Raw genomic sequence first — 25,288 nt, 5'->3', positions numbered from 1 at the left:
TGAAGCTGAGGCTTCAATACTTTGGAGAAGAGAAAACTCCCTGGAAAAGACCCTGATGTTGGGAAAGATGGAGGGCACAAGGAGAAAGGGATGAAAGAGGACAAGATGGTTGGACAGTGTTCTCGAAGCTACCAGCATGAGTTTGACCAAACTGCGGGAGGCAGTGGAAGACAGGAGTGCCTGGCGTGCTCTGGGCCATGGGGTCACGAAGAGTCAGACACGACTAAACAACAACAACATTGTTATTGTTGTTGTTGTTGTTATTCACTATCATGGAATAGGATGTCCCTATTTTCATTGGAGAAATATTGGAGAGTATGGAAACAGCTCTTGAAATGAACTTATAAAGAAAGTTCTCTTACTGAATTGGTTGTTTAGTGAAAAATGTCTGAAGAGGACAATTGGCTGGTATCTTTTACATTAACAAACATATAGCACTTTTAATGTAAAGTGCCTAACAATGCTAGATGCTCACAAAGCATTTTATTTATTTTTATTATTATTATTATTTCATATGAAACAGGTAAGTAGAGTAGGCCACCCGCGATATTCATGGTGTTGAACCCAAGTCTCCTGGTTCCATTCTCTCTTTATGGTGTTAAGTGCTTTGGCTTATCTGAGACTTAAAGGAGAGCTGTTCACCCTCAAATCAGAAGTAGTTGTCAGTTTACAACTTTTCAGGTAAAACTGCCACTCCACTCTGCAGCTTCATCCCATCATTATTAAATATCACAGGTGCTCTCACTGACCACATTCACATTGCCAGTCCTATTTTTCTAGAAAAAGAGGTGCTGCACCTCACCATGAACTTTTCCCTTGTTCTCTTAGAATGGCAATGGCATCCACCTGAGCTCTGGCTGGGGGGAAAAAGCCCTGCACGATTTTTTTGAAGATTTTCAGGAAGCCATTTACTATTATGTAGTAATGTAAATCAGCTTACAGAATGCAGGAGAGAAAAAAAGACAACTGGCCTGGAAGATGCAATGAAAAATGGCCTGCTTAGCAGAATCTAGAACAAGACATACAGGTTCTCAAGTCAACAGCACTGAGGTATTTCCCCACGTATTTAGGCTAGCTGAGCTTTGCTATCTTCTGCGTTTATGGATAACCCCTGTTACAGAGTGTCAGCGAACAACTATCAGGAAGCAAAATATCCCTGCAAACAAATTCTAGGGAGTCAATCTTTGGGTTTGGATGAGAAATTTGACCAGGTCCATCTCACAGGCCAAAGACCAAAGACCATGGTTCTTCCAAGATGATCTGTAAAGCCTTCCAGAATATCAGGAGGAGAGGAACTATTTACTGTATTTTTCGCTCTATAAGACGCACCAGACCACAAGACACACCTAGTTTTTGGAGGAGGAAAACAAGAAAAAAAATATTCTGAATCTCAGAAGCCAGAACAGCAAGAGGGATCGCTGCGCAGTGAAAGCAGCAATCCCTCTTGCTGTTCTGGCTTCTGGGATAGCTGCGCAGCCTGCATTCGCTCCATAAGACGCACACACACTCCCCCTTACTTTTTAGGAGGGTAAAAGTGAGTCTTATAGAGCAAAAAATACGGTAAGTGTTATGCTAGCCTCAGTATAATAGGGTATCAACCTGTGCCTTCAAAATGTGTGCATTGGTAGCCTCCCTGTTATGTCTGGGTCAATGTTCCACTGCTGGTTTTGCTCAGTAGGGGAGTGCTGAGATAGGTCTTTTAGGAATCTGAAAAAGCCCCCTGGGAAGTCTAAAATTGTTCAGAGATGCAAATATGCCAAATAAATGTATTTCATTATCCCAGTCTGCAGGAAAAGGCAGACATCTCCTTTCTTTCTTTCTTTCTTTCTTTCTTTCTTTCTTTCTTTCTTCCCTCAAGCTTACTCTGCAAAAATTATGGACATACCATTCAACTTAATCTTTCACCAGCTTATCCCAAAAACAGCTTGCAAAGTTTCCTTACACACTTGTAATATATTTAAGTGAGAAATTCTTAAAAGGGAAACCACATACAATTATTGTTATTTTTGTTTTTCAGTAGTTGAAAGTCTTGCCAGTTCAATCTTTGGCCTTTAAAAGGAAGTGAGTATACTCTGGTATACTTCCTTTTCTGGTATATTTTCTGGTATATTTCAGAGTTTTTGGACTCTGAAATAAATCCACACCATGCATAGGACTGTATCTTTAGGGTCAAAGCCTAAACCTGTGAACTATGGACACTTAAAATGGGGTCTACAGTTTCTAAGGGAAGCAGGCAAACAGGAGGGAGGAGAAAGGCTGGAGAACAGAAGCAGAGAATAACACATGACTACAGAAGACCAAGAGTGACTCAATAAAGACATGTTTTCAGAAAGCAAATGAGACGTTAGTTAAACCATTGGTTAGTACTGAATTTGGGGTGCTAGGTTGGGCCTAAAGCCCTCTCAATATCCATATGAAGTAATTTATGAATGGTTCTCCAGGACTGGCTTAGGAGATGCACCTTGAGTTTAACACACACACACACACACACACACACACACACAGTGAATGTTAAAGCCTAGGCTGCCAGTTCACATGTTGCAACTGGTGAAGCTCCCTTTGAACACACCAAGATGGCAACGTATTATAGGCTATGACAAAGTAAATGAGGACAATGCGCCCACAGGTGAACAAAAGTGTATTCTGCTGTGTATTCTGCAGTCAAGGCAGAGTGGCGCCTTCACAGGGCAAACTCAGCTCCATAAGACGAATGTCTCTAGGGTCATCCATTAAATCAGTGTTTCCCAGACTTGGGACTACAACTCCCATCATCCCAAGCTGGCAAGACCAGTAGTCAGGGACGAAGGGAATTGTCCAAAAACAGCTGGAGACCCAAGTCTGGGAAACCCTACATCGAACGCTGAAATGTACGTTTGCTTTCTCTCTTCACACACACACACACACAGACTTTAAAAATGTAATTGTAATAATGCAATTGCACCTGTTTTATTTGCTTCCCCATAAATTATACTTTGGGAAGTTTGAGAACTAGTGGTTTTGGGTTGTTGTTTTTTCTTGCTGTGACAAAGCTTGAGAGGACCTATCAGAGGCCACAACCAAAGGGAAATAGATTGGCAACATGGAATTTGAAAATGAATAGAAACATTCCTTCAAAAAGTGGTACTAGCCATGGCTTCAAAACTACAGCACTAATACTTATCCTTTGAAGACATTTACTCCACCAAAACGCTATGGTAAAAATGTTTTCTTTAAAAAATAAAAATAAAGTTATGACATAATATATTGTGAAACGCCCCTGAAATACATTCAACTTTCATCTTTGTAACGACTTCAAGTTTATTCTTGTTCTTTTTTTCCTCTCCTTACCTTTTGCTTTTAAACGGGAATCAAGTGTGTGTTAAAACACATTTGAAATCCCTCCAGGTCGTATTTTATTTTCCTTGAGTTTAAAAAAACAACAAAAAAACATTCTTTTTTTTTCTTCTTGTTTTGAGGTAAATTATTTTTCCTGAGTAGTTAAAAAAGAAAAAGAGAACCCACTACATACATTACAAAAATAAAAAGGATGCTAGTTTAATAAACAATCTACATTTTTTAAAAAAAAAAAAAATCCCAAAAGCCTTCCCTTAAAACCCATTGATGCCATCTGCTTTAACAACGATGCTCTTGATGGCTTTAAAGAACATCAAGGGCTAAATTATGCCCCTGGAAATGAGTCTGTATCAGAGTATAAAGCAGTGAATGACAGCATCGTGCCATTTCCATGGAAGTTAAGAACTCTACAGAAATAACCAGGAGGTACAGTGTTAAAAAGAGTTGGGAAGGGGACAATACCTGGCCAAATACTTTACAATGCTGGTACAGAAAGGGATGACTGGGGGAACAGATTAATAATAAATAGGTTATCCTGAGTTCATTCAGCAACTACTTTTCATAAACATAGAGACCCAACAACCACCACACAGTCAAAATTTCAGACATTTTTTAAGGGGGGGGGGGAAATGTACGCAAATCAATCTAGGGGAAGTCCTTGCATCCAAAATTAGGTGTGACTTTCTAACAGACGACTCCTCACCCATCGCCTGCTTTTCATAGGCAGGCAGGCTGCGGCCTCTCAAGGAGAGCACTCAGCTTTTAACAGCAAAAGCAAGAGAAGGAAATCAAATCTCCCAACACCTTCCATTCAGAGAGACCCGAGACCATCAAAAAAGAAAAAGCCCGTCACTCTCCACTAGTGCTGAGACCCATACATTTTATCCCATTCCACGTACAAGTCCAGCTCCTTCTGAGAGACGGCAGGGTGGATTTTGCAGAAAACGCTTTCGAAATCCTTGTAGGAGGTGGGTTGAAGCTGCCCCGGCAGGCTCTGCAGCTTGCTGGACGCAACCTGCTGGCAGAGGTGGAGGAGCTCGCTGCCGGAATAGCTCTTGGTGAGTTGGACAATGGAGGCCATCTCCCTCTCGCTGAGGCAGTAGTTTTGCTGGGCTAAAGCATGGTGCAGGATCTGCCGCCGGGCAATGCTGTCTGGCGGGGAGATGTAGAAGCGCTTGGCAAACCTCCTCTGGGTGGCTTCGTCCAGGTTGCCGGGCCTGGTGGTGGTTGCTATGACCACGACGTTCTGCTCGCCTGAGGTAGCAAGGTTATCCAGGTAGGAAAGGAGCTGGGACTTCAGGACAGCGGCATCTTCCAGGAGGGATTCCACGTCGGTGAGGAGAATGACCGTCGGCTGCCGGCAGTTGGACACAAAGAACGTGGCCTGCAGGATCTTCTCGGCTTCTGCCTTCCACTTGGAGACCAAGGCTGTCCCACTGAGCTTCATCAGGGTGGATCCCAGCTGGGTGCAAACGCACCTGCTCAACAGGGTCTTCCCAACACCGCGAGGTCCAAAGAGCAGGATGGTTTTGGGGGGCCGGCTTGCCCCCGTGTAAGCCCCTGGCCTCAAGATGGGCCACACCAGCTCTTCCTCGATGGCAGCTTTGACAGAGACTTGCCCTGCGATGTCTGTCCATTGAACTGGAGGACCGCAATCAATTATCTTGTTGTTCACCAGCTCCAGAACAAACGGGTCCATGGCTTTCAGCTGTTCTTCCACAGTCTGGCTGCTGTTGTCGCTACTGAAGGGTGGCGGCTTGGGTTGCATCCTGAGGGCAAAGGACTCTCCTCCATGTTCCCCGTTGGCAGCTGGAGGGGTGAACTTCTCAAAGGTCTCGCTAGGCCTCAGTGGGGCTTCACCCACGCTGTAAGCCGTAGACACCAGGCCTTTCATGGGCTGGCTGTTGTATTTCCCCACGGGCTCCTCGGAAGCCACGGTGGTGGCCGCCATGCCTGCGGGCCTCTTCCCCCCTTTGAAAGGCACCTCAGAGCTGCGGCTGAACCCATTTCCTCTACATTCACCGCTGTCGGACATCTGATATGGAGACTTTGGTTGCTCATAGCTGTATTTGCGATACCGGCCTTCGCCGTCATCCTCACCGCCGGCGAGATCAAAGGCCTTCCTTTTCAGAGAGCTCCCCGACTCACCGCTAAGGGGTGGCACAGCGAGGGGGCTCTGGTAGCTGTACCCAGGGACAACAGGGGGGCGAGAGGAAGGAGGGATGGGTGTGGGGGCAGCAATGCCCGAGGGCAAATACGAGGCTGACGGGTGGGGAGGGTGAATGGTGCCATAGCCAGGCTGGGGTGGGTAGCTGCCTGAGGCATAATTGTACATGGGTCCTGAGGAGCTGTAGCTGGGGACGAGCGCCGTGGAAGGGTGGCTGGGCTGAAGGAGGCCTGAGCTATGCAAGGTGGACGGGTGTGGAGGCGGAAGCGCTGAGGCAGGTTGGCTGCAGTAGCCCGATGGCAGGTAGGCCCCACTGTAGCCTGAAGGGTACTCCTGAGATGGACCAAGACTGCCAGAAGTTGGGGGTCCCCCGCATGTGTTACTGGGGTAAATGGAGTCCGACAGATTGCTGGAGACCACCGGGGAGGTCCCGAGGCTGTTCCCTGGGGTGACAGCAGGAGGGATGATCCCCTTGGAGGTGGGCAATCCATCGTGCATCGGGGTCAAAGGGTAAGCCCCCTCTGAGCTGTGCGCCATCGGCCAAGGCTCCATCTCTCCCTTCTGGCCGTTGAGGGGCCCAAAGGCGCCATCCCCGTAGGTGTTGAGCCCCGGCGGCCTGTCATAAGGGGAGTCCAGTACTCCGGAGTACTTCTCAGCATACCTCTTCAGCAGGTTGGAGGCGGTCAGGGCAGAGATGTCATCGTTGGCCCAAGCGTAGTTGAAGCGCTGCCGGCTGCTGTGGTAGAGGTCAGACTTGTGGGCAGGCGATGAGGTTGTGGAGGAGACATCAAGGTGCTGCTCCGGCCACTGGTTCAGGGGCTGAGCATGCTCGGGTGTCCAGTGCATGTTTGACAAAAGAGCTAGGGAAAAAGCAGCAAAGAAAACCAGGATTAGGTTTTGTCTTTGGGGTGATATATACCGTATTTTTTGCTCTATAAGACGCACCTAGTTGTTTGGAGGAGGAAAACAAGAAAAAAAAATATTCTGAATCCCAGAAGCCAGAATAGCAAGAGGGATGGCTGTGCAGTGATCCCACTTGCTGTTCTGGCTTCTGGGATAGAAGTGAAGCCTCTTCAGGGCAGCGGGATGAAGGCTCCCCCAGCCCTGAAGAGGCTTCTGCACAGCGCTCCCTCTCGCTGTTCTAGCTTCTGGCTTAGCCATGCAAAGCCTGCATTCGCTCCATAAGACGCACACACATTTCCCCTTACTTTTTAGGAGGGGAAAAGTGTGTCTTATAGAGCGAAAAACACGGTAATGAGTTAAAGAAAACGTTTAAAAACACTTTTGTTACAAAACCAGAAGCTTTTTTAATTGGGTATAGACAAGATAAAAAATTGTTCTTATGTGCAACAGCTGCGGCAAGAATTTTGTTAGCCCCAAAATGGAAACAACAGGAGTTACCAATGAGTGGCAGATGAAAATGATGGACTTTGCAGAACTGGCAAAACTGACGGGAAGAATCCGGAAGCAGCGAGACCAAGCATTCCAAAAAGACTGGAATAATTCTATATTACATTTGAAAGACAACTGTAAGCAATTAACATCACTAGCAGGGTTACTGTATTTTTCCATGTGTAAGACTAGGTTTTTTTCTGTTAAAAATAATGTCAAAAATGTGGGGGCGTCTTATACAAGGACACCATCTCCCCCCCCCCCATTTCCTTAAATCGGAGCCCCCTAAAATAGGGGGCATCTTATAGATGGAAAAATACAGTAGTTGAAGATGTGTAAAATGAAATTGCTACCTATTCAGATTTAGTAATTTAATATTTTAGGTAATGATATAAACAAGGAAAGGAAATAAAGTGAAAGGTAAAGATGCAAAATTTAATTTTATTAGGCAGGAGGGAAGGAAGCTGATAGGCTCAGTTGAGCCTAAGAGTTATAAGAAAAAGATATATTACTGTGTAATGTGATTATATGTAAAACTAATAAATATATAAAAAAAGATTTTGTCTTTTGGGAATAATAGGAACAGAACTACCTAAATTGTATAGGAATTTATTTATGTGTGCTACTACAACAGCAAAGATGCTACTTGCCCCCAAAATGGAAAGAAGCATAAGTCCCAGCAAAAGAAGAATGGATATAAAACTTACGGAATATGCAGAATTGGCGAAACTTACCGGAAGAATAAGAAATTCTTTTTATAAAAGAATGGAAATGGTTTACTGAATATTTACAGATAAAAACATTGGCGGGATTATGGTAATAACCTGCAGTTTCATAAGAGTATATATTTAAAGTAGATAATTAAATGAGCAAATTAAGTGAATTTGGATATGAGGAAAATTAATTTAAGGAACCGCAGAAAGAGGGGGAAGGAAGTCAAACTTTGAAATGTTAAATTGACTGTAAAACTAAGGAAATGTATAAACTTGAAAGGTATAAATAAATGATGCGACACTGGCGGGGAATTGTGGGGAATCAAAATGGCAGCTGCCAGATCTCTACTGGGAGGCGGACATCGTTTTAATTTCCCAGGGTGCTCCGGAACAATGTCCCACAGGGGGAATTGTGGGGAATTAAAATGGCGGCCCCAGACCCAGTTGCCTAACACAGAAGTGTTGGGAGGGAGAAAGACTGAAAGGAAGGGGTAAAGCTTTAGGATTGCTCCCAACAGTGTGCCGACACCAGATCTCCTCCCTGTAGCTACTGGCTACAGGGGGAAATCAGCAGTAACATTACTGGCCTTCTCATTGCAGCCCCCCTGATCAAACTCCCCAGGGAAATGCCTGTCTTGGCTACTGGACCAATTTCTTCAGGATTGCTTCTGCTATTCTTAAAACCTATCACTATCAAAGAGGGTGTGTTGTTGTTTTTTAACTACAGTGGTGCCTCGCAAGACGAAATTAATCTGTTCCGTGAGGCTCTTCGTATAGCGGTTTTTTCGTCTTGCGAAGCAAGCCCATTGACAGCTTAGCGGATTAGCGGTTTAGCGGCTTTTAGTGATCAGCTGTTAAGCGGCTTATCAGCGGATCAGCTGATAAGCGGCTTAGCGGCTTAGGAAAAGGGGGGGGGAGGGAAAAAAACCCTGCAGGAACTCGCAAGACATTTTCGTCTTGCGAAGCAAGCCCATAGGGAAATTCGTTTTGCGAAGCGCCTCCAAAACGGAAAACCCTTTCGTCTAGCGGGTTTTCCGTCTTGCGAGGCGTTCGTCTTGCGGGGACACATGCGGGCACCATGGTTCTCAAACTTTTCCTTCGGCGCCACACTTTCAGAATAAAAATTCGCTTGTGCAACACTGATTTTTTTTTTTTTAATTGATAAGAAATACATTTTGTGGCGGGAGGAGGAGAGAGATAAAACTCCTAGCAGTGCTTGATTTGTAACACATAACCCAGCTACATTATAATATAATTGTGGGATATCCAGGAAATATAAAGCAATGCAGCTACATAAGAACACGAAGTCTTCCCAAAATATAAAATTAATTGTCCTTGAATCTTCCCGCTATAATTGTCATCCTTTGAGAACCACTGGTGTACAGCATTATGCTAGGGTATTTTTCCGCTTCCTGAAAGATATACAGTGGTACCTCAGGTTACATACGCTTCAGGTTACAGACTCCACTAACCCAGAAATAGTACCTCGGGTTAAGAACTTTGCTTCAGGATGAGAACAGAAATTGTGCTCCGGTGGTGCAGCAGCAGCGGGAGGCCCCATTAGCTAAAGTGGTGCTTCAGGTTAAGAACAGTTTCAGGTTAAGAACGGACCTCCAGAACGAATTAAGTTCTTAACCCAAGGTACCACTGTAATATAATTGTGGGATATCCAGGAAATATAAAGCAATGCAGCTACATAAGAACACAAAGTCTTCCCAAAATATAACATTAATTGTCCCTGAATCTTCCCGCCTTAATTGTCATCCTTTGAGAACCACTCGTATACGGCGTTATGCTAGGGTATTTTTCTGCTTCCTGAAAGACATATGCCTAGCACAAATTAAAAACTTGAAAATTATTATTATCATTATTACAGTGGTACCTCGGGTTAAGAACTTAATTCGTTCCGGAGGTCCGTTCTTAACCTGAAAATGTTCTTAACCTGAAGCACCACTTTAGCTAATGGGGCCTCCCGCTGCCATTGCACCACCGTTGCACGATTTCGGTTCTCATCCTGAAGCAAAGTTCTTAACCCGAGGTAATATTTCTGGGTTAGCGGAGTCTGTAACCTGAAGCGCATGTAACCTGAAGCTTATGTAACCCAAGGTAAAAAGGTAAAGGTAACCCTGCCCGTACGGGCCAGTCTTGACAGACTCTGGGGTTGTGCGCCCATCTCACTTAAGAGGCCAGGGGCCAGCGCTGTCCGGAGACACTTCCGGGTCACGTGGCCAGCGTGACATCGCAGCTCTGGCGAGCCAGAGCCGCACACGGAAACGCCGTTTACCTTCCCGCTGGTAAGCGGTCCCTATTTATCTACTTGCACCCGGAGGTGCTTTCGAACTGCTAGGTTGGCAGGCGCTGGGACCGAGCAGCGGGAGCGCACCCCGCCACACGGATTCGAACCGCCGACCTTTCGATCGGCAAGCCCTAGGCGCTGAGGCTTTAACCCACAGCGCCACCTGCGTCCCATAACCCAAGGTACCACTGTATTATTATTAGTAGTAGTATTATTATTATTAACCTGGGTTACTCGATCGGGCAACTATTTTCTTACACAAAGTGGGGGCCCGCTTTCGACACAGAAGGCAGCCATGCTGGCTTGAAACGCTTGCAGGGGGACTCAAAGCCCCCTTCCTCCTCCTCCTCCCTCCTGGTCTCGGTTGCTTTATAGCAAGCAGGCGGCGGAATGCACACAATGAAGTAATCAAGGGCAGAGCTGGAGGAATGCATCACCAGTTTCCCCCGACCTAAGTAACTTTAATTGTGCTGGGGTGTTTCTGCCCCTGCCCCGTGGCTTCCTCTCGTCCTCCTGATCTAATGAGTAGAGACATTTCAGGAGCCTTGCTGTGGGGCCGAGCAAATTCCAAAACCTCGAGGCTCCAGAGAAAGGGAGCGCGAGAGAAGCGGAGGAGGAGGAGGAGGGGAGGAAAAACAGAACGAAGCAGCAGCAGCACGTATCGCATTATAGAGACTGGCAGGATCCTTGCAAAAAAAAAAAAAAAAAGAGCTTGCAATCCTAGTTTTTCATTTCCTGTGTGTATGTGTTTTGAATGCGTTGTTGATTGAAAACTTTATAAGAGATATGATAGGCAAAATGAGAAATAAAAAATGAACAGTTATTAATTCATTAACCAATGCTTGCTTTGTACATCCCTTTGTGATTAAATTTGTCAAGAGCTCCGATCTTCCCGTTGCCTTTCCCAATTTAAATTCCTTGAAAACGCGCTTAAAATTTACTTTCTCCATATTATTTGACTTACTAGGAATGTTGTTTTATATAATATAATTATATAATATAATGTTGTTTTATATAATATAATTTTATATAATTATCCTATTTGCACACCAAAGTTCAACCAAAACCAAATCTCTTGACAATGTTCTTTTACATAAACTCTGTTTATATCCCACTCTCTGGGAAATTTTCTATTTTTTTTCATTTCCAGGTCCCTTCCTTAGCATTGTTGGCATGTGTGTGTTGTGTTTGTGTGTGTGCATTTGCTCACCAGATCCACTACACCAGCCCGCCCCCCTTCTCCAGGGTCCCCCCCCTCCTCTGCTCATTCACAAAAGGGCCTGGGAGGTGGGGGGCAGAATGCTGAAGTGTGGGTTGTGGTTTAGCATTGCCATTCAGCCTCTAAGCCACTTTGTGGCTGCAGTACAATTAGATTACCTAATGCTTTAATTGACTTATATGGCATTTGTACTTTCACTCTGGATATCAAAACTTACACAGGAGGATTTAAATGGCAGCTTTAACCGGGCTTTCTCTGGCGGCCTGCCTTCATTTACTCCCCATTATATATTAAAAAGTGCCACAATTAGGCAAAAGGTCTGCAGAGAGGGTGCTCTCATCATCGCTACCCCCAACCCACTCCCGGCCAAGTAAATAAATAAATTAAAATGGGCGGGTGGGTAAACAAATAAAAGGGACTCGGGGGGGGGGGGGGGCGCTTTGGAAAAATGAAGACAATGGGAGCCTTCCAATAAAACGCTCGCTTTCGACACGCAATTCCAAGCATAGTACAGTGGTACCTCGGGTTAAGAACTTAATTCGTTCCTGAGGTCCGTTCTTAACCTGAAACTGTTCTTAACCTGAGGTACCACTTTAGCTAATGGGGCCTCCCGCCGCCGCCGCTGCATGATTTCTGTTCTCATCCTGAAGCAAAGCTCTTAGCCAGAGGTACTATTTCTGGGTAGTGGAGTCTGTAACCTGAAGCGTATGTAACCCGAGGTACCACTGTATACATATGCTTGGTAGCTGCAATAAATACATGAACCAGGTCTCTTTTTCCTTTGCACCACGAGATACAAAGTTGTGGTCGGTTCTTTAAAAATGCGTTGCTATTTACACCAAGAAAAGGAAGCCTATTTAAAAACAGTGCTCCATAACTTCTCCCTCTTGACTGGTCCCTACTGAAAGCAAGCCAAGTCTCAACCAAGGCTATAAAATCCCAGGTTCCTGGATGCCCTGGGCTGATGATGTTGATGATGATGATGGTGCTGTTATTTATACACTGCCCATTTCGCTGGGTTGCCCCAGCCACTCTGGGTGGCTTCCAACACTTATAAAAACATAATAAATCATATAACTGAAGAGGTGGAAGGCATCATCTAGTCCAGGAATGTCCAAAGTCTGTTTTGGGGGCCTAATTCGGCCTGCCGGTCGATTTAAACCTGCCCCCATGGCAGTATACGTCCTGGGATAAAAAAGCTCAGCAATTTCAATCCTAAAAAAAGCTCAATAACTTTGGTCGGCCCTCACGCATGTTCACTTCATCAAATCTGGCCCTCTTTGGAAAAGGTTTGGGCACCCCTGATCTAATCCCATCCAACTTGAAACCATACTGGTCCCTGCTTAGCTTTGCAAATGTGCTAGTAGTTTTATTGCGGCACCACTAAGAGGGTCAAACATTAAAAACATCCCTAAACAGGCTGTCGTCAGATGTCTTCTAAAAGTCAGATAGTTCTTTACAGTGGTACCTAGGTTAAGAACTTAATTCGTTCCAGAGGTTCGTTCTTAACCTGAAACTGTTCTTAACCTGAAGCACCACTGTAGCTAATGGGGCCTCCCGCTGCCACCGCTGCACAATTTCTGTTCTCATCCTGAAGCAAAGTTCTTAACCCGAGGTACTATTTCTGGGTTAGCGGAGTCTGTAACCTGAAGCATCTGTAACCCAAGGTACCAAGGCATTTGGTTTGTTTACATTTTGTATATTTCCAAAATAATAAAAAAATGCGGTAGCTCTTTCGCCTAAAATAGCTGATGCTGGCTTTTACAAATTGGAAGATGTGCACTTTAAGCATCCGGCTTAAAGCTCCGAAGATTTTAAACACTGAGCTTTCTTCCTGGCTGCAGCCGCAGCCTAGCACTGAGATCACCTTGTCGGACTCTCGCTTCGTAGCAGATCTCTCTCAGGCCGCAGCATGTGAACTTAATTATGGCGATGGTGTTTCCTAGGCTGCCATTGGGCTCTCAAGCTACTGACGATTCCTCAGAGAGGTTACCTTAGCACTTTACTAAATGATGTAGGGGGAGGGTCTTGGAGGAAAACAGTCCCCTAGGAAGGGATCCCCGGAGGAAAATAAAATACATCTGAAAGCAGGGGGGGGGGGCGGAATCTTGATGCCCTTTGTTCTTTGTGGCTAGTGGTGCTCTAATATTTACAGCACGGTTTGTTAAAACGATTCGGGTATTTCCCCCCCTTCTCCTTATGAAGCTTCTGTTGGTATTTCCAAATAAACGCTTCATTAAAAAAAATTGAAAATATCTCTCTTTCCTATGAATTGGAGACTCCTAAGCTATGTTTAAAATCACGTCCTGCCACTTTTACAACACCTTCACTATCATAGGTTTTCCCCACAAAGGACATTGGGAACCGTAATTCGCTGGAAATTCTTTGCGGAAGGTTCTTTAAAATTTAATCCCACTCGCAGAACTGCAATCACCACAGGAGTAATTCTAGGAGAACAATCCATTTAAATTTAGACTATATGTATGTAATAAGAGACAGGAGAGTTTATTACCACTCTAGCCTCCTATTGGGGGGGGGGGCTACCTTATCCTGCAATTTTCACTGATCGGGGCTACAATTCAGAATGGAGCGGGATCCTTAAATCTCTCTCACACAAACACACAATGCAAAGGGACCTTTTCTGAGTCAAAATGTGAGCAGAACACGGAAGAACTGCTAAATTATATCAGATAGAAACATGCCTTATATTTGAAGCAGATGACTTTCTCCAAAGACTCCTGAATGTTGTAGCACTCTCACAGTGCTACAATTCCCAGCACCCTTTATTGAGTACAGTTTCCAGCAGTGGCGTGCAGTCAGTGGAGTAGGAAAACTAAGCTAGTCCCCTAAACATTCCTGCTTGCATCTCCTTGTCAAAGCCTGGGAAGCTTCTGCCTAGTTTAGGGAGGGAGGCACCAGGTTCACATTTATAATAAATTATTATTATTATTATTATTATTATTATTATTATTATTATTATTATTATACCCCGCCCATCTGGCTGGGTTTCCCCAGCCACTCTAGGTGCCTTCCAACCGAATATTAAAATACAATAACCTATTAAACATTAAAAGCTTCCCTAAACAGGGCTGCCGTCAGATGTCTTCTAAAAGTCTGGTAGCTGTTTTTCTCTTTGACACCTGGTGGGAAGGCGTTCCACAGGGCGGGTGCCATTACTGAGAAGGCCCTCTGCCTGGTTCCCTGTAACTTGGCTTCTCGCAGCGAGGGAACCGCCAGAAGGCCCTCGGTGCTGGACCTCAGTGTCCGGGCAGAATGATGGGGGTGGAGATGCTCCTTCAGTTATACTGGGCCGAGGCAACTGGATACGTTGCCCCCCCATGACCCTCACAAGCTGCCACCTCTGTCTTAATTGTTCCCCTATGAAAAATTTCACTGCATGTCACTGGTTCCCAGGATTCTTTGGGAGAAATCTGAGTGCACTTTTACAAACGTTTGGCATTGCAGGGAATTGGTCTACTAGACGAACTTTGTGGTCCCTTCCAACTCTGATTCCACAGGGAAAAAATTCAAGACTCCAAGGTGCAATCTACATACATATAAAAAAACACTATGAAAATGCTTTATTTTAAAACGTTTTGAAAAGCACGTTGAATTTTGCATAGCTCACTTTCGCCATCTGGTGTCACATTTGTATAACTGCACTTCACAACACATTTAAAAGGTTTTATTTGAAGCTGCGTAGCTAAGTCCCAACATGAAATAAGATGTGGAGTGATCTGCCCACATCATTTCAACATAACTCAGGGGTGAAGAACCTGTGGTCCTCCAAATGTTGTTGAGCTGCAATTCCCATCATGGTCATGCTGGCTGGGGCTGATGTGAGTTCGAATTTAGAAGGCCAAAGTTTCCCTATCCCGGACCAAACCTAAAGGGATCGTGTACATGCACTCAGGCAGCCAAAGACTCTCCCAGTGTGGCAAAAAGACAAGGCACGCACCCTGCACATCCCGTGTAACGTAAGATCCGAGCATTGGAATTTCTCTTACAAAATTCCTGCTGCATGTGCTATCCTCTACAATCAGGGAGAAAGGGCTGTTCCTCTGCCGTGCAGAGAGAATCCATGGCCAGGTAAGCATGCGAAATAGCTATGTTTGGTGGAAATCCAAAGTCCATTGTACCAGCCGAGAGACAGAGACATATATATATAGGTACACACACACACTCCAGACTAGAATTTAAGACACAGAGGGAGAATATAAAGCAGGAATTCAGAAACTCATGTTTAGGGGTGGATAAATCAAGTCTTTTTTCCATCTTAGTGTCCATTTTGCGTGTGTTCATCTCCTAAGTCTGTGACATCCTGTTGTGGCATTGCTTCCAGGATCACCTTACCCTTTATTTGCCCACCCAACCACCTGGATCTATGAATCTGGCAGTGCTACAGGTGCTGCATAATGCCTATTCCACGCTTGTAAGGAGTCTTTGGAACTCTCTGCCTCATGACAACAGGCAAATGCCTTCGCTCCACTCTTTTCGGCACATGCTTAAACCATTTTTAAGCTTATCCAGATAAAGTATGTACAATGCTGACCTGTATTTTAAACTCTACCTCCCTCTTAACTATCTTTTGAATGCTTTCAAACACGTGTTTTCAGCCATCTTTTATTGATATGTTTGATGTTTTATTTTATTTTTTTGTAAACCACTTAAGAGGTTTTATCGCAGCCGAACGGCATGTAAATAATGCAAAATAAATATAGATTTGTGTTTCTCATACGTATTAAAAAAAACCTGTGTTTAGCTGCAAATGGGTAGCAAAATGCGTACTATCTGTCATTTTTTTTCTTAACAAAAGTTGCTATGTTTTTGATCTGAGAACTGCATTGAAAAATTTGGAGAAGGGTGAGCTCTTAAGGATTGGGGAGGTATGAATTAAAGCTTAAAAATGTGGAGGGAACAAAATTCTCTACCCCACCCCACCAATGTTTAACAATGAGGGTGATTAACCATTGGAACAGCACCCCAAGGGAGGGAGTGAAAATTCTCCATCATTTGCAGCTTTCAAACGAAGGGCGAGTTGCTCTTCTAAAAGTTAGGCTTTAACTAAGGGCAATTTCTTTGTATCCGATCTTTTATTTACTGATGGCAGCCGGGAGGCGGGCTTTGCTAGGAAGGTCAAGCTAAATGCCCTTTGGACATTTGAATATGAGAAATAAATATATGTATTTATAAAAGCGATCTCTCTCTCTGTTGGGAGCGCCTCCCAATTTTTGGTAGAGGTGGTCGGAAATTATATCTGAAAGATGGTATAAGAAGACAGAATGTGTGATTAAGGCCGCCTTTGATGGAAACCAGAAGCAAAATGCAGCCAAAAAAAAAAGGCGAACCATTTGCAGGCCGTTAAAATAAATGTAATAAATAAATAAGTAAATAAGAAAAGGAAAGAAAGAAAGCAGGAGTGGAGGGGGAAGGGGCCCAGAGGGAGAAGAGAGAAGTTGTCAAGCATTTGAAATGGAACGTGAATAAACGCTGCTCCCGTAGAAGGCAGATGTTTCAATGCTCTCCCTTGGCAGTGTGAGAAAATTACTGTCCAGTGGCCAAATGGCACGTCAGTTTCCCACCCTCTTGGCTTCCCCATTATCTAAAAGCGCAAGACAAAAGGAAGGAGGGGGGGCCGGTCAGGAGAGAATCCCATTGTCCTCTCGCACTCTAATTATGGAAATCTGGTTAATCTATTCAGGAGCAACTATGGACTGGGTTTTTGTTTGGGGAGGGGCGGAGGGAAGGCAAGAGAGAGCTCTTTAGGCTAAAGGGTTTCCAACTGTTCGATGTTTTGAATGGGTGTCTTCTCCCCCAGCCCACACCCCTGCTGCTCCCCAAACCTGGGCCGCTGCTTCCACAGCAGAAGGAAAAACTCCTTTCCAGTTTCTCTCTCTCTCTCTCTCTCTCTCTCTCTCTCTCTCTCTCTCCTCCCCCCCCCCCCGCTTTTTTATTATTTAAACGAAACAAAACCTAGCCATCATTTCAAAGGCCCCTAACCAGCTCCTGGAAAAAAAAAACAGCCAGCCCTTGCCATCCCATGCAAGCACAAATCTGCAAAACAATTCAAAATCTAGAAATTCCCAGGCACAGCCGTGTTTTCTACTACGTACATGCCCCAAGAGGAGCACATCAGCTTGCACTTTGCACCGATGTGCACAAATGTAATATTGTGGCTGCGTGAGGTGCCCCTGAAGCACAAAACAGCACATCTGGATGCGTATTTACAAAATCAGCAAAGGCCACCAAAAAGCCAGGCCTGCCCAAGAGGCTAAGAAAATATTTCTATACATGTACCTCAGGTTACAAACACCTCGGGTTACAAACACTTCGGGTTACAGACTCCGCTAACCCAGAAGTACTACCTCGGGTTAAGAACTTGACATCAGGATGAGAACGGAAATCGCGCGCCAGCGGCGCGGCAGGCCCCATTAGCTAAAGTGGTACCTCAGGTTAAGAACGGTTTCAGGTTAAGAAAGGACCTCCGGAACAAACTGAGTTCGTAACCAGAGGTTCCACTGTATGTCTTTTCCTAGATTCAAAAACACTCTCTGCAGACCCTATTTTACAGAACAGTCCCAGATTTGACAGAAGCCGTCTCGGTTTCTGATCTGATCCCAGAATGTCTTGCTTTTCCTTAGGATGTCCCTATTTTCATCTGAGAAATGTTGGAGGGTATGCCTCTGCTGTTCAGTTGCTTAGCAAAGAGCATCTAGCTCAGCGATCAGCAAACTTTTTCAGCAGGGGGCCAAGTCCACCGTCCCTCAGACCTTGTAGAGGGGCCAGACTATATTTTTTTTGGGGGGGGGGATGAACGAATTCCTATGCCCCACAACCCAGGGATGCATTTTAAAGAAAAGCACACATTCTACCATGTAAAAACACGCTGATTCCTGGACCATCCGCGGGCCAGATTTAGAAGGCTATTGGGCCGGATCAGGCCTACGCATGAACTAGCTTGTGTCTGGGAGTGAGTGAATGATGGGAAGCCCCTCCTCTCCCGAACAGCATGTGCTAATGGTGCATTGCCATTGCTGCCGCTAAGGAAAGGAGGATACATCAAGAAAGAAACAAAATGCTCGAGCCATCATCCAGCCATTTCCAAGTCCCATTTATTTCAATTTATTTCAATAAGAGAATTAAGCACATGTGTTTCGGTCTCTCCGTTGAAATTAATGGGAATCGAAGTGCTTGTCTTGGGCAGCGTTGAAGCCTTGATTTTGATTTTTTTGTTTGTTAAGGGAAACATGTTTCCCCCACCCTCGTTAAATTACGGTATATATGCATCTTTACAGTGAGCAACACTGTAATGCGATAATAAACAATACCAGTTCTAGAAGTCTCGTTTCTAGAACCTTTTCATATCAAGCTTTCCCACTGCTCCAGAAAGACATTTGCACCTTGGCCTCTTTGCTTAACGCCAAACACAAAGAAATAGGGTAGCGGCTTCTGGCTAAGAGAACCTTGAAAAGCTTCAACTTCCTAGTGCAGGGGTAGGCAAACTAAGGCCCGGGGGCCGGATGCGGACCAATCGCCTTCTCAATCTAGCCCACAGACGGTCCAGGAATCAGCGTGTTTTTATATGAGTAGAATGTGTGCTTTTCTTTAAAATGCATCTCTGTGTTATTTGTGGGGCTTGCCTGGTGTTTTTAAGTAAAGGTAAAGGGACCCCTGACCATTAGGTCCAGTTGTGGCCGACTCTGGGGTTGCGGCGCTCATCTCGCTTTATTGGCCGGGGGAGCCAGCGTACAGCTTCCAGGTCATGTGGCCAGCATGAATAAGCCGCTTCTGGCGAACCAGAGCAGCGCACGGAAACCTTCCCGCTGGAGCGGTACCTATTTATCTACTTGCACTTTGACGTGCTTTCAAACTGCTAGGTTGGCAGGAGCAGGGACCGAACAATGGGAGCTCACCCCGTCGCGGGGATTCGAACCGCCGACCTTCTGATCGGCAAGTCCTAGGCTCTGTGGTTTAACCCACAGCGCCACCCGTTTTTACATGAGCATAATGTGTGCTTTTATTTAAAATGCATCTCTGGGTTATTTGTGGGGCATAGAAATTTGTTTATTTCCCCCCTCAAAAAAAATATAGTCCAACCCCCCCCCCCCCCAAGATCTGAGGGACAGTGGACCAGGCCATGGCTGAAAAGTTTGCTGACCCCTGTCCTAGTGTATTGGTGGCTGCTATACCAAGATGCAGCTGACGTATTCAACAGGCTGCAAAGATGCAGATATCTCGCTTGGTATAGCAGGAGGCTCTTAATCTCGGGGTTGTGGGTTCAAGCCCCACGTTGGGAAGAAGATTCCTGCATTACAAGGGTTTGGACTAGCTGGCGCTTGGGAGTCCCAACTCTATCAATCTATGGTCCAACCACACCTGGAAATACTGCATCCATTTCTGGGTACCACAATTTAGGAAGGTGTGGAGAGGAGGGCAACTAAGATGATCAAGGGTCTGGAAACCAAGCCTGATGAGGAACGGTTGAAGGAGCTCATTGAGTCTGGAAAAGAGGAGACCGAGACGAGATATGATAGCCATCTTCACAGATCTGAAGGGCTGTCACATGGATGATGGAACAAGCTTGTTTTCTCCTGCTCTGGAGGGCAGGACTCAATCCATTGGCTTCACGTTATAGGAAAGGTGATTCCAACTAAACATCAGGAAGGACTTTCTGATGGTAAGAGCTGATTGACAGTGGAAGGGTCTCCCTCAGGGGGTTGTGGACTCTCCTTCCTTGAAGGGTTTTAAGCAGAGGTTGGATGGCCATCTGCCATGGATACTTAAACTGAGGTTCCTACATCGCAGGGGGTTGGACTAGATGATTCTTACAACTCTACAATTCTATGAAATGCCACAAGCACGTTACCTGTGCTCAGTATTTTCTCCTGTGCCTAACGGTCTTGACACATGTCCCTGTTATTGTTCATTCCTGAGCATTTGTACTCATAATAATAATAATAATAATAATAATAATTTATTATTTGTACCCCACCCATCTGGCTGGGTTTCCCCAGCCACTCTGGGCGGCTTCCATGGAAACCAAAAATACACTAAGATGCCACACATTAAAAACTTCCCTGAACAGGGCTGCCTTAAGATGTCTTCTGAATGTCAGGTAGTTGTTTATCGCTTTGACATCTGATGGGAGGGCGTTCCACAGGGCGGGCGCCACTACCGAGAAGGCCCTCTGCCTGGTTCCCTGTAGCTTTGCTTCTCGCAATGAGGGAGGTATTGGGTGGTATTGGGGTGATTAGAAGCGATCACACTTTGGATACTATTTGCACCTGCAAAAGTTTCACAGTGGACATCCTGCTTAGATTCCAGTCAGTACAACTCCTGTCCCTTGCCTGCTGAAATCCGGTAACTTTTCATCCCACAAGTGTTTTGAATTAGAGATGTGGTTTTTTCCCTCCCACATTTATTGCGCTACAATGCAGGAATACCTCTGGAAGACCACAATGCTGTAACATCGAGCAAGCATTGCTGAACAATGACTAAAGCGGAATGACGTGTGGACAGCCCTGTATACACCCACCACCAATGTACTATGATTGCATCTGTGGCATGTTGCAAAATATACCTGCAGGAAAAAACCACCAGTTGGACGGACATTAATTCTCAGTGCCTGGTTTGCATCACATGGTTATATTTGCTGGCTGGGTGTAAATCACTGTTGGAACTTATATACACAAGCTTTGTGCAGATGCCTGATTATCGTCTTCCAAAGCAACAACTATATTCCAAACTTAAAAATGGAAAGAGTAATGCTGGTGGTCAACAAAAGAGGTTTAAAGACTCTCTCAAGGCAATTTTTTAAAAAATGTAGTATTGAAGGAATGGGTTTCTGTGCAGTCAGTTTAAAACTGACTCGAACCCCCCCCCCCTTTTCTTCTTAGCATTTCTAAAATGCATAAACTTGAGCTCTTGAGCCAAAAGGCTCAGCTGTATGTATAAACAAATGCTCAGAGCCCTCTCCTTTATCAGTTTGTGACGGCAAGCAAAGCCTTGACTGTACCAGTAGAACAGAGAAGACACATCTGTGTGTTATCTTACGTCCTGACCACAAAAACGCACAGACCCAGTATGGGAACAGCGCCAGAGTGTGTTCTCGGAGATGATGACCTCTTGCTCCAAGAGTAGGAACAGGAAAATCCTTTTATGGTCAGAAGTATAGGAAGGAATACCCTTTTATGGTTAAGAATACCAGAGCAGGAACATATGTGATGTCAACCTGCATATATAGGCTGACGTGATTGGATTCCTGGGGAAGGAGGGAGAGGATATATATACTGCATGAAACTTCTCATTTCTTTGGACTTGCTGTGGACTGACCACGCAAGTGCCTTCTGCTATCCGGAGAGCAGAATAAACTCTTTCTTTGAACCAACCTTGGTGTCATTTGACTTCCTTCCTCCCGTCCGGGAGCAACGCAGACCCAATCAGTGAACTCCAATAAGGCTACAGTATAAACACCAATAATTGGGAAACACTTGCCTGCGAGCGCTCCAATTGGAGAGCAGCCTTTACCAAAGGTGTCATGGGCTTTGAAGACACTCAAACTCAGGACGCAAGGACGTGTGCTAAGAGGAAGGCACACTTGGCAAATCTACACCGCAATCAACTCCTGCCCAGAAACCTATGTCCCCACTGTGGAAGGACGTGTGGATCCAGAATTGGCCTCCTCAGTGACTTACAGACTCGTTGTTAAAACCGTGTTTATGGAAGACAATCTTACTCGGCTACAAGTGATCGCCAAAGAAGCAGAAGAAGACACAAGCTTTTTTTGTATCCTACAATTTTTCCTCACAAAACTCCCAGCACAGCCATAGACATCTCTGTGTCTCTTTGCATTCTCTTCCTCTGAAGCATCCCTGAAAAGATGCAGGGGAGGCCTGGATTATTTTAATTCCACCTAGCAATTTGTAGATTGCTAACCACAAAGGACAGGTGATTAACACACTTGCATGAAGGTACCAGATTGCACACAGAAAGGAAAGTTGGTTATTAAGCTAAATGTTGCCAATCTATTCCAGCAAGCTCATCATATTCTCCCTTGGCTCCGCGTTATTTGGCTGCGCGTGGCATTGCATAAGCAATCAAAATTATTTACAGCCATCAATTTGCTTGCATTTAAAATAAATACACCCTCCCCCCCCCAAAAAAAAATATCTATCTGCTTGAGGCACTGAAATAAGAGAATAGTAGAGAGCTCCAAGTACAAGATTCACACACAGAGAGAGCTCACGTCAGATTGCACATTTCTGGGCCTCCTGGGGGAGGGGCAGAAAGGTCATTTTCTCTTTAGCTTTGCGCTAGATTAGCACATACAGATTCTCCTACAGATTAGAGCAAATAACACCCCCCAAAATTTCTCTGATGAAAATAGGGATGTCCTATTTAATAATAATAATAATAACAACAACAACAACACCCCATCCCATCTCACTGGGCTGCCCCAGCCACTCTGTTTTTATATATGTTGGCAGCTTCCAACATATATAACAACATAATAAAACCTTAAACATTAAAAAAAAAACTTCCCTATATCTTCGAAAGGTTGTATAGTTATTTATCTCCTTGCCTCAGGGGCCAGATAACTTCATACCCTCCAACACATGGGTAGGCAAACTAAGGCCCGGGGGCCGGATCGCCTTCTAAATCCGGCCCGCGGACGGTCCGGGAATCAGCGTGTTTTTACGTGAGTAGAATGTTTCCTTTTATTTAAAATGCATCTCTGGGTTATTTGTGGGGGATAGGAATTTGTTCATTCCCCCCCCCCCAAAAAAAAAATATAGTCCAGGGCCCCACAAGGTCTGAGGGACGGTGGGCCAGCCCCCTGCTGAAAAAGTTTGCTGACCCCTGCTCCAACATTTCTCCAATGAAAACAGGGACATCCTGAGGAAAAGTGGGACATTCTGGGATCAAATCAGAATCCAGGACGGGTTTTGTAAATCCAGGACTGTCCCTGGGAAATAGGGACATTTGGAGGGTCTGGTAAACAGGACTTTTCATACCTTGTGCCTCAGAGCACATGCAATCTGCCCTCCGCATGCCACACACTTTATGTCTAAATTTCAAGGCCATCTAACTAAGGGATGGGGAACCCTTGGCCCTCTAGATCAGTGGCTCCCAAACTTTTTTCTCCCCACAGATCACTTGAAAATTGCTGAGCACCTTGGCACTAAACGGTTTGTCTGCCTGCTGTAGCAATTGTGCTGAGTGTCGGATGACGGAGTGCAAATCCTAATACAATTAAATGCAACGAACAAGAAATAAAAGAAACAATAAAAAGGCAATTAGAAATCAATATGAGTATTTCCTGGAATTGATGTGCCCTCTCCCGTCTTCAACCACAGATTCCACAATGCCTCTAAACACAGAGTGACAATTTTAGCTAACTTTTCTACCCTAGCTTTCCTCCAAGGCTGCACATATGGCTCTTCCTTCCATTTTATCCTTACAACAATCCTACGAGGTAGGGTAACGGGGGCATAGCAAACTGGCCCAAGGTCACCCCGAGAGCTTATACCTTAGTCTCCAAGGTCCCAGTCTAACACTTTAAGCCAAGCTTCCTCAACCTCCAGATGTTTTGAGGCTACAATTCCCAACATCCCTGACCACTGGTCCTGCTAGCTAGGGATCATGGGAGTTGTAGGCCAAAAACATCTGGAGGGCCGAGAAAGCCTGCTCTAAGCTCTACACCAAGCAGGCTCTCCAAACTGTAACTATAGCATTTTGACTGCAGCTTTAACTACCTATCCAAGATCCATAGCATCAAGCTGCCTTCTAGAATTTGGACAGAAACAAACCCAGAAGCGTAACATTCTAAAGACTCAATGGGGGCCACCAGAATCAAAACAGCCAGATGGTGCTCAGGTGAGGAGTGGACTAAAGTACTGGTAAAAAGGTAAAGGGGACCCCTGACCGTTAGGTCTAGTCACAGACGACTCTGGGGTTGCGACGCTTCCGGGTCATGTGGCTAGCATGACTAAGCTGCTTCTGGCGAACCAGAGCAGCGCACGGAAACACCATTTACCTTCCCACCTGAGTGGTACCTATTTATCTGTTTGCACTTCATGCTTTTGAACTGCTAGGTTGGCAGGAGCAGGGACCGAACAACGGGAGCTCACCCTGTTATAGGGATTCGAACTGCCGACCTTCCAATCGGCAAGCCCTAGGCTCTGTGGTTTAACCCACAGTGCCACCCGCGTCCCATTAAAGTACTGGTACCACACGCTAAAACGTCACACATGCGACAAATGGCTGAGCCCCCAAAATGTGCCAACAAGTTCCTACACCAGCAGTGACCACAGATTGTGTAACCTATTATAGATGCTCCATGGACTTTTCTGCAATAAAGGGAAATCCAGATTAAACGCAGAAGTAGCAGAGGCTGACATTTTGATGGCAACATTGTGTGGATGATGCAAAGGCCTTGCGTGCAAGAGCTACACCCGTTCCATAATAAACTTGAAGTACCCTAAAAAAAACAAAAACACCCAGAGATGTTCATATCGTCACATCTTAAATCAAGAGTCCAGGAACTACACAAGGAAGCAGATTGGGGAAATCCCTCTTGAGACATCAGTGTCATAACTGGAGATAGGATGTCAGGCAAAGTATTATCTCTGTGGTATCTTTCCCACTGACGTGGAATTTTCCATCCTATCCAATAGACATGTAACTGGTTCTTTTATATCCAGGATCACATCACAGAATCACAGAGTATATATGCAGTGTAGCTGCTTTACTTTGGATAGACTTCCTCGTTCCAGTCGTGCCAAAGCGATTTGCAGTTCTTTGAAAGCAACTAATTTGACTGGGGAAGACCTGCCTGCTTAGAAGCTGCAACACCCATACCAGAACCACAGTGTTAGTCAATATAGCAGCCACAATTGCTGGGCTATCCGTGTCCTGCTTTCCTATGGAAAAGGGGGCAAAATTTGGCCCGAGAGCAATCAGCTGCTGACCCCCCTCTCCTATATGCTGACTGCAAAGAAAGATGCTGTGACAGAATACGGACATAAGCAGTGGCGTGGGGGGGGGGCGCAGTGGCGGTTGCCCCAGGCGCAAAATGTTAGGGGTGTGAAATTCAAACACCTGGTGCTGCCTCAATTCAGCTGTGTGCGTCTATCGCTGGGCTCTGTTTAAAACAGCTTTTCCATGTG

At 45.2% G+C, this 25,288-nt stretch overlaps 1 protein-coding gene and 1 long non-coding RNA gene across 3 annotated transcripts in view; one reads left to right on the top strand and one right to left on the bottom strand.

The window, feature by feature from the left end:
- The window catches only part of LOC307210505, a 349,261-nt gene that overhangs the window by 199,124 nt on the left and 124,849 nt on the right, over window positions 1-25,288 (top strand). The window lies entirely within an intron of this gene.
- The window catches only part of FIGNL2 (fidgetin like 2), a 63,959-nt gene continuing 42,767 nt past the window's right edge, over window positions 4,097-25,288 (bottom strand). For both annotated transcript variants that reach the window (XM_079966371.1, XM_079966372.1), the window contains exon 2: window positions 4,097-6,360. In XM_079966371.1, coding sequence (XP_079822497.1) covers window positions 4,193-6,346 — 2,154 coding nt within the window. In that variant the 5' untranslated portion in view covers window positions 6,347-6,360 and the 3' untranslated portion in view covers window positions 4,097-4,192. The remainder of the gene's footprint in view (window positions 6,361-25,288) is intronic.

The sequence above is a fragment of the Podarcis cretensis genome, assembly GCF_951804945.1.
Source record: "Podarcis cretensis genome assembly, chromosome: 2".
NCBI classification, from domain to species: Eukaryota; Metazoa; Chordata; class Lepidosauria; order Squamata; family Lacertidae; genus Podarcis; species Podarcis cretensis.
This window is presented reverse-complemented; position numbering and strand designations above follow the sequence as displayed.